General features: G+C 35.4%; 1 protein-coding gene across 2 annotated transcripts; it reads right to left on the reverse strand.

The window, feature by feature from the left end:
• Positions 1–6,493: 6,493 nt before the first annotated feature.
• Positions 6,494–8,598, reverse strand: LOC103717868 (unknown protein 1-like). 2 transcript variants are annotated; one of them, XM_088703363.2, is made up of 3 exons: positions 8,420–8,576; positions 6,917–7,999; positions 6,494–6,772 (listed from the first exon to the last, which is right to left on the reverse strand). In XM_088703363.2, exon 2 carries the CDS (start codon positions 7,739–7,741, stop codon positions 6,938–6,940), a length of 804 nt encoding a protein of 267 aa, XP_088559489.1. In that variant the 5' UTR covers positions 7,742–7,999; positions 8,420–8,576; the 3' UTR covers positions 6,494–6,772; positions 6,917–6,937. The 2 variants fall into 2 exon arrangements, with proteins under 2 accessions (XP_088559489.1, XP_008804631.1); XM_008806409.6 differs by having other exon boundaries at positions 6,494–7,999; positions 8,420–8,598.
• Positions 8,599–9,523: the final 925 nt, after the last annotated feature.

Below are 9,523 nucleotides of genomic sequence, written 5' to 3' on the forward strand. Positions count from 1 at the left end.
GCTGTCTTTCCAGATCAGTAACTGTCATCCAATTCGGCTTTCCAAAATTTTGCTGCTGCTTCAATACTCTCTAATGACATCCCACAAAAAACAAACCCCACCTTCTTTTCCACCTATTCCGCTGTCAATGCTCTCCTCCCTGGTTCTTCTTCTTCTTCTTCCTTTTTTGATAACAAGGGAGGGAAACCCATCCAATTCATCGAGAGAATCCACTAAATACAACCAAATGCTGTAAGAGAAGGCAGTAAGAACCTCTTATTCGGTTCACACTTCACAGTGAACCATATTCACTCTGCTTTTCCCTTTACCCTTCCCTCACATCCCTACTCTATTGCAACCACCCTCTTCTGGATGGAGAATGAACTTGTACTGCTTACATGCCCAAATAACCAGATATAGTCAAGTCACATAAGCTAAGCTTCCGGATAGCCTCATTACAAATTCAGAAATTGTATTTAAACAGAACAGGTGCTGATAATTGCTTATTTATTTATTATCTGAGGTGGGGGGAAGCTTCATCCAACAAGATGATGATTAGCAATTCAGATACAAGGGAGAACATAAGGTCGAGCCAGGTTAACTACAATACATTGATTAAATGAAACAGAAATCTTCATAAATACTATGAGCTAAATCAGAAATTCCCAAGAAAAAAGCTATTAACAAATAAAAGAGAAGGGACATTTAGCAGTGCTTATATAATATTTCCCATATAGCTTAAAAGATGCTCAATATATGCTACAGTTGCATGTTTAATATTTAGTTATTAAATATCCAATCATGGAAAAATATTCTCAAAAAAAAAAAGAGAAGAATATTAGATTTGGAGATTGGATTTCTTAGCATAAAAAGAAAAACCTACAAATATAACACAATCAAAATTCAGAGTAGCTATTCCGAGACTCTTCTTGTAAAAAATATTTTTACACCAATAGGACTACAAGTAAAGAAATTGATACGAGAATTCCGAAAAGGCATTACATTTTCCTCCTCCGAGGATGGTATGCACCCGGTTCCTTCCTCCCAAACAACCGTTTCTTTTTAAAAACCGGGAATAGGGCCTTCTCGCTTTCAGAATCAGAAGACGATGAATCTTTGTACACAATGATCGTCTCCTCAGCTGTAGATTCTGCCATTCTTCCCTAAAGATCTTCTAAATTTTAAAAGGAATGCTAAAGAATTGCAGAACAAAGTGGAGTCAAATGGAAAAGAAAGGAGAAGGATAGATCAACCAAACTTTGTTATAACTGATAAAATATAAAGTAGAAGCAAAATTATATCACTGAAAAAGAATTGGAAAAAAAATATGGAGATCTTACCGATAAAGAATCCATCAACCAAAGCCTTCTCATTTGCTCTCAAAGCCTGAAACTGAAGCTAAACCCAGCAAAGGCGAGGTTCCTTTATGGTACGCCCATCGGACGGATAGGAATGCATAATCTGATGATCTAATGGTCAAGTCAAGACTTATTTTTTCAGGGAAGAGATGTTGGTGGCTGTTACACGTGGAGGGAATTGCAAGCAACTTTCTTAGAGTCTCTGATCCAATCCTCAACAATTACAGCTCAATTATTCATATATGCCATAACAGATGTTATAGTCATGATTGCATGAAATCCATATAGTAAATAAGATCACATCATGATATCATGAAGCTCGCATAATCACAACCATCGCACAGTGTACAAAGAGTTACAAGTCGTAAATAAGACCACATTATATGATATATGGAGCTGGCATAATCAATCACAACCGTCGCACATTATGCAAAGAGCCATGATTGCAAGACTAGACCTCTCCAATACACGATGTAGTAGCCTCCTCCAATGGCCATCTCATCAGCATTCTGCAACAGATACCGTCTTGAATCTGCTGAATTGATAACCTGGATGATCTCAACATATCTTATGCAGGGGATTCAATATGCCTTCTCCCCACTCTAAGGGGATACCCTCGCTATTAGCAAGCTGGACCACCTAAGACAATAAAGAAAGAAACATTGAGCTCATTGGATCCTCATCCAATAATTGTGCAAAATGGAAAAATTTAACAGGCTAATTTGGAGGCAATACACAGGTCATAGATCACTATGTTACTGCAGTTGAGATGGATAGCCTGAAAGTTTCAGTTCACCCAGATGGAACATATCACTGTCCTCCAGACATACCAACTCCTCGGCCTTTCTTGCTCTCCAGCACAGCAACCTTTGTAGAAGTTCAACTGTCAGAAGCCAGTTGGGGTTGACTTTGCAACCGTAAAATCAGTCCAAATCTACAGGTTTGTGCAGATAATTTAGGCCCCATTTAGGGGAGCTTGTAGAGGGCCAAAAAGTACTTTCTGACCCTCCAAAAGCACTTTTGGATGAAAAAGGGTATTTGGTAAAAATTTTAAAAAGCTATTTTAGTTTTTCCAGAAAGCTAAAAACAGCTTTTTGGGAGAAGCTCCATTTTGGAGCTTTCCGAAAAAGCTATTTTGAGCTTTGTCGGAAAGCTATTTTTTTACCAAAATACCCATAATAAAATATTACATACTTTGTCTCTTTATAAACCTAAAAATCTACTGGAGCCCTAATAAAGAACCCTAGCCGTAGATCAGACTCCCTTCCGTGCAAGAAAAGGTATTCTTATTTCCTATTATTGTATTATACTATAAATATAATATTATATTACATTATATCATAATATATTAATATGTTATGTTAAGTAATTTAATATTATGTTATATTATGAAAAATTAATGTACACTAATAATTATAATATTTTATACTTTATTATTGTATTATACTATAAATATAATATTATATTACATTATATCATAATACATTGATATATTATATTAAATAATTTAATATTATATTAAATTATTATTATGCAATGTTATATTACTATATTACAATAATATCATATTACATTACAGTAATATTATACTATATCATATATTTATGTATTAATACATGTTATATTTTATTATGCTCTCTTGTATAATACTATACAATATTTTTTATGGTAATTTTGTTACACAAAAGTATTTTCTCAGTTTGTTTACCAAACACATGTTAAAGTGGCACAGCACTTTAGAAATATAGTTACCAAACAACAAACAGCTTTTTATAAAAGCTCTACTGCCAACAGCTCCCCCAAATAGGACCTTAGTCATACTTATATGTAATAACCAATGCAAATTTGGCCACTCAATTGCAAATGTGGCCTTACAGGCAGCTTGTAGTATTTTTTTTTTCCTTTCCTTGGCAAACTATATTCCATTTTCATAAAAGTCAAGCAATAGTTATGACTTTCATCCAACACACACACACACAGAGAGAGAGAGAGAGAGAGAGCAAATAATATGAGAGTAGAGAAATATTTATCAAAAGATGCACTATTTCTAGACCCTCATCTTTTGAAAGCAATATTCTGCATTACTGTTTCAGCCAGCTGCCATATAAATAAAAATCATTTTCACAATCATGCATGTCCAACTCCAACCAGAAGAAAATCTATGAGAGTTGTCAAGATCTATCACTTGATATTAACTGATACAAACTAAATCTTCATGAGTATCACTTTGCTGAAAATCGAAGACAGATTGCCATTGCACCAACTCCAAATGGGAAGATATATGAGTTCAAAAATTCAGAGTATTTGACAGTTTCTATACAGCATGAATTAAATAATGCTTGGAAGGAGTGACAGCATATCAAAGATCATAGTCATTAAAATTATCGGGTAGTCATGAACTTCTGCTCTAAAACAGTAGACCCCTAAATTATATCCTTCAGAACCAGGAACAAAGATGCACCACAAACCACTTAACCACTACTTTTGTATCCAACTAAATAGAGACAATAACATTCAACAGACAAATTCAAAATAAATGTAAGTATAAACTTTGAGCACGTAAAATAGGGTCAATATGGATCATCCAATATGTTGCAGTCTACAAGACATGTTACTCATTTCTCACAGAAAAAACAAGATTAGCATCAACTGTTAGCTAAATCTCGTTTTTTTTTTTTTTTGTAACAAACGACAGCTAATGAACATTTAGTATACTTCTAGGCTACAAAACTATCCTAATTAGGAACTGTTAGCTAAATCTCGTTTTTTTTTTTTTTTGTAACAAACGACAGCTAATGAACATTTAGTATACTTCTAGGCTACAAAACTATCCTAATTAGGATTTTGTGAAAAAACACCAGTTATAAAAGCATCAGCGGTTCACATCCCAGTAAAAAAACAAATATGAAATAGAGAGACAGAGACGAGGATCTAGAGTGAACATAATGAGCAAATTTTGCATCAGAAAGGTGGATGTAGGATCATGTGCAGCTGATGCTATTTTCTATCCAATAAAAGAAAAGGAACAGATGGATACCTATTTGTTCGGATTCGCAGGTACTATTTTCTATCCAATAAAGTTTTCTTTTTCATTTAGCACTGATAATGTATACTCTTGACAGAAGCTGACCTCCCTAATTCCAGCTGATGTGTGAAACCCCTCAATTTCATGATCCATTAAAGAGGTTATTGAAGCTAGACATGGAATTACCAAAACATGGTTTAAAGATAAAACATCCATTTAAGCAAAAAGAAGAAACTTGAGCCAAATACATAATGACAAAATAGGCAAAAAGAAAATGAGGGTTTTATTACATTTATAGCTAGACAAAAGAGTTTCAATCACATATAATCTAAAAGATATTAATCTTCCACAATTAGATTGTTCTCAACTCATTCCTTAGATGGAGAAAATTTTTGGTGAACATACAAAACATCATTATGCTGCCATTTTTAAAAGATCCGGCAGTACCCCACCCTGGTGGAAGCCTTTCAAAATTCAGCTCTGCACTATTTAAGCAGTCTAAATATTTAATAAACAGATTTCCACTTTAAAGTCAGTTTTGTCATTTACACTGATCTAATAGATCACTAAATCAGTATAACATTCCAAAAATAATATATACGCACATATAATTTACATGCACATCTGACCACAAATAAGTATGAATGCTAAACCTACGTGGACATGGAAGCCAGCAATACGTTCCATTTGTCAACAAATGCAAGCTTGATACATGGACCTACCTGTCCCTTGGTGTGGAACTTAGATAAAAACAAGGCAGATGTGGTGTACAGCAAATCTACAAACTTTTTACAAACACACATGTAGATTCAGCAGTTCTATTTGCGCTATTCCTAATTTTGGTAAAGAATAGAAAAAATTCTGAAGTCCAAAGAAATAGTACAAACATTTCAATATAAAGTAATGAGATCATTAAAGTCAGACAGGCAAATCGGAATGAGGAAGGCTGCTATATCAAAACATCTGAAAACTAGTATAAAAGAGAGCAACATTTACAAGAATGAGCAAGCATTCCTAATTCATTTCACTTGAATAAGGATACTAATACTATCATAAAGGTGCAGGAATCTAAATTCCAAAAATCAATAACATAATTAAGATAACTTTTTCCTTTGGCAACAGAAGAAGTAGTATTAGCAAGCAACAGGAATTCTGATTAGGGACTTGCTATTGGTCTTGCTTTACATTCAACTTAATCAGCAAGAATGCTAAAGTAGAATTATGCATGTCATTCTCACAAATACATTCAATCATTATCAAAAATTAAAGGCTGGTAAATTGCAACTGAAACACTCATGCAAGACCATAAATAAATATACATAAAAGAAACCAGAAAACAACATAAAGAAATCCAGCTAAACAACATTCATGTTCAATGGTCAAATTCCTGAATAAATTGCTGAAAGTGACAAGGTATAGACAAAGAAGATGCCATCCAAAAATCAACTTCCACCTCACAATGACAAGTTGGTTGAAGCAACAGTACAAATCAAGCTTTGAGATATTGTTAGCATCTCCCATTGCATAAGACTTTACACCAAAAATAATGGAGGGCTTTCAACAACCTCAAATAGTTTACATGAGCGGCTTTGAGAGTTTAGTAGCTAAAGCTTGCAGATATTACACTCAGCCTGCCAAAATACCTACACCTGGTGCTTGTTTCCATGCAAGCAACCAAAAGACCATCTTCTAGAACTGAAACAGAGATGACAAAGTGCACCAAACACGATCACTGCCAAAGGACAAGATCATAGAATATCATCATAATTTATTATTATATGTTTTTAAAAAAGAAACATAACTGGAAATGTATGCACAGAATTTCTCCACATGACTTAAAAATCATTAGCTGCCACCATGGGAATTTCAGCACCCTTGATATAATAACTCTTAGATTTACTCATCATGAAAAAGCAATAAATGGATACCCGACAGATAACACCTTTGTCCGTGTCTTTCCTCCTAACGGTAATCCAGAGAGACAAGACAACGTTTAATTAAAGTCAGACCAATAATAAAGAATAACAAAAAAGGCAAAGATAACAAAAGATGATCATCATATCACAGCAAGATATGCAATTCTGCTACAAATTTTAAAAGTAAAGATATAATTTAAAAAGGAGACAAATCATAAACACAAAAGTATACTTATAAACACCGAAAAGAGTTGTAACATTTGGATGTTTCACAGGTGAAAGCAAAAGACATCTATAATTTCAACTAGACATTATGCCACATCTATGACTTCAAAGCCTGGTTAAAGTCAACAAGATCAATGCTATGGACATGATCACGGACATGCTGCTCCTGGCATTAGCCGACAAAATAAAACCCACCAACACAGATACTCCAAAGCAGATAAAATTGAAAGCTTCACCCAGGAAACGACAATCCTCCAGGCACAGAACCTCTGCAACAGACAGGTATAGCAACAATCGACCAACACTGAACTGACACTTAAGTTCACCAGACACTAGTATCCTGTATCTAAAACAAATTATTTACATTAACAGCAAAAAGAACTCTGTAACAGAATCCTTCTTCCATCCCCCACCTATGACATCCATGAGAAAGGCTACATGGTTCCGCCCAACTTAGTTCCAAAGTCCAGCTTTTGACATATTTCCGGGCTAAGCCTCCTTGCCTTCAAAGCAGGTGGCCTAATAGGTGCAGCTGGACATGTCTCTGCAACGCCAGTTAGGACAGGTAAAGAAGTGGGCGTCTTGGAACCTTCTGAAGGATTGCATTCAACAGGCAACATCTGAGCAGATATCTCCCTGACCTCACTTGAAACAATCAGATCAATAAACGACTTACAGATACATTCCAAGAGGCGCTCTTCCTCTGCAGCATCTTCATAGGCATTGGCTTCTGCAGTCTCCATGGATTCACTGGAGTCAAATTTTAGCTGCCGGCGAAGAGGGATTTTACTTTCCCTCATTATCTTCTTTTTCGGTGCAAGCATCAAATCTTCTGGGCCGGGAGCAAATGGATCAAATATGCTTTCAGTTGGAGTTTCACAGCCCAGAACAGTATCCTCCTCCTCATTTTTATCAGAAGAGGATGAAATCTCTATTATTTCTCTATCCATAAAAGGGGTAGCCGGACCGAGGTATTTTCCATTGCTAAGTTTGAGGAGCCCAGCAACTTCACCTTTTGAATCACTTACTTTCTTCGAACAGGGAGCTTGGCGAGAAACTAAAATTTCACCATTCTCCTCTTTCTCCACCTTAACTCCATTCTCCTCTTTCTCCACCTTAACTCCGGAACCCATTTTTCCATCCCCAATATCGTTGCCTTCCAAAACCCTACCTTTCTCCAAGCAGGAGACCTTGGAAGACTGGGAGTCTGCTACACCATCTATCAGTTCAGTTTCCATCTCTAGAATCTTGATGATGCTTTTTTTTCTGGAACGATAGCTTTCTCTTTGCACATGAAATACAGGAAGAAAACTTCTTCCTGAGCTCTTCTTTCTCCTTATTTTCGCAGCTGAAACTTATATTTCTCTCTTCTCCAGTCCTCAATTCCAGAATACTCCAGCCAAAAGAACAGCAGATCAAAACCCTAGTCTCTCAATCTTCCCATCAAATCAGCCAACAGAACACGAGATAATCATATCCGTTCGCCAAGAAAAGCCCTAAGAATAAGAACAAAACAAATCTTTCACCTCAGAAACCACATAAAATGTAACAACCTCGGAAACCCGATGATTTTTTTTTTCCACCAGAAACCCTAGAATCAGTTCAAAAATAGAACTTTTAAACTCGAACCGATCGAAATCTTTAAAAAACAACCAAAAACCTTGTTAACCCAACATTTCTGGTAAAACATCTATATCACGAAATCCAGCAAACAAGACTCACATAACCATAGAATAAAAAAAAATCCAATCTTGATCCAAAAAAAGGACCTTAATATTCCCATTTCTTAGCAAAAAGCCTAATCCCTAACCTAACTTTCTACAACATCAACCCCACAAAAACCTCGACAGATCGATTCGACTTCTAATACCTCGGAAAGCATTATAAAGAGGAATATTGGAGAGCAGAAAGCGTACCTTTAGACAAGGGCTAATTGCATAGAATGAAGATTGAAGAGAAACAGAGAGAGAGGGAGGAGGAGAGGCGAGGGGGGGAGAGAGAGAGAGAATGGGGCTTTGGCCTTTTGGGAATGGCGGGAGAAGACGGCGGAGCTTCTAAAAACCGCGGAAGTGGCAATGATTTTATGACCACCAACGCGGCAAAGCCTGCTAATCTAACGGATGAGACTGAACCTGTCTCTCGGGATCCGTTCATGTCGCTTTCAGCCAATGGGAAACTACCGCGTTTCGCGTCCACCAATAGTTTTCTGAAATTAACTGTGTTCAGAGTCGCTTCCAATGCAAAAAGAAAAGAGAAGAACTCTGTTCAGCGATACCGCACAGCTGATAAAGAGTTATCGGCAACCCCGTTTCCTGCCGTTGGATTTTTCTTATCTACGGTCAGGAGATTAAAATGACGACAGTTCTGATTTTATTAAATGCATTTGTACTTATCAAGTATGAGGACAAAGAATATTAAGAGTTAATGATTTTAAAATTTGATACATGGAATGGAATAAAAGATTTCTATTAAAAATACTAATGCTTAGCTTAGAGGTTTGCAAACCATATATGGCATACATATGTACACTTTTATAGCAATCATATGGACCCTACGTTGATTTAAAAAAATTTCACATAAGTATTTCATGTGTAACTCTCCTATAAAGTTGTCACTATATTCAAACTATTAATTTAAGGAGCAATGGAAAGATGGTACATCTGCAATATAATTTTTTTATAAATTTTTTTTTTGAAGAAATATTTATGAGGTACCAAAAAAAAAAAAGAACATTTGTGATATTTTTCTATTGATTACTAACATGAAATCCTACAAAATGAATTTGCACGACAATTGAATAACTTTCTATTGCTTTTTTTCTTGACTGATATAAGTTGTTATAGATTTTTATTTATTTATTTGAGAATTATGTTACTAAATCTTTATTATATCTGAAAATTAATGGAATGTAAACATATGCTGATATAAAATGTGTGATTGAATATGATTTCATATTTGACTTGAGTCTACCCATTTCATGCATTGCTATCCTGCTGAAGATTTTGATTGGAGTGCAGGGT

The sequence above is a fragment of the Phoenix dactylifera genome, chromosome 8 (assembly GCF_051530095.1).
Source record: "Phoenix dactylifera cultivar Ajwa chromosome 8, Ajwa_hap1_PhDact_Kaust_v1.1, whole genome shotgun sequence".
Classification (NCBI taxonomy): domain Eukaryota; kingdom Viridiplantae; phylum Streptophyta; class Magnoliopsida; order Arecales; family Arecaceae; genus Phoenix; species Phoenix dactylifera.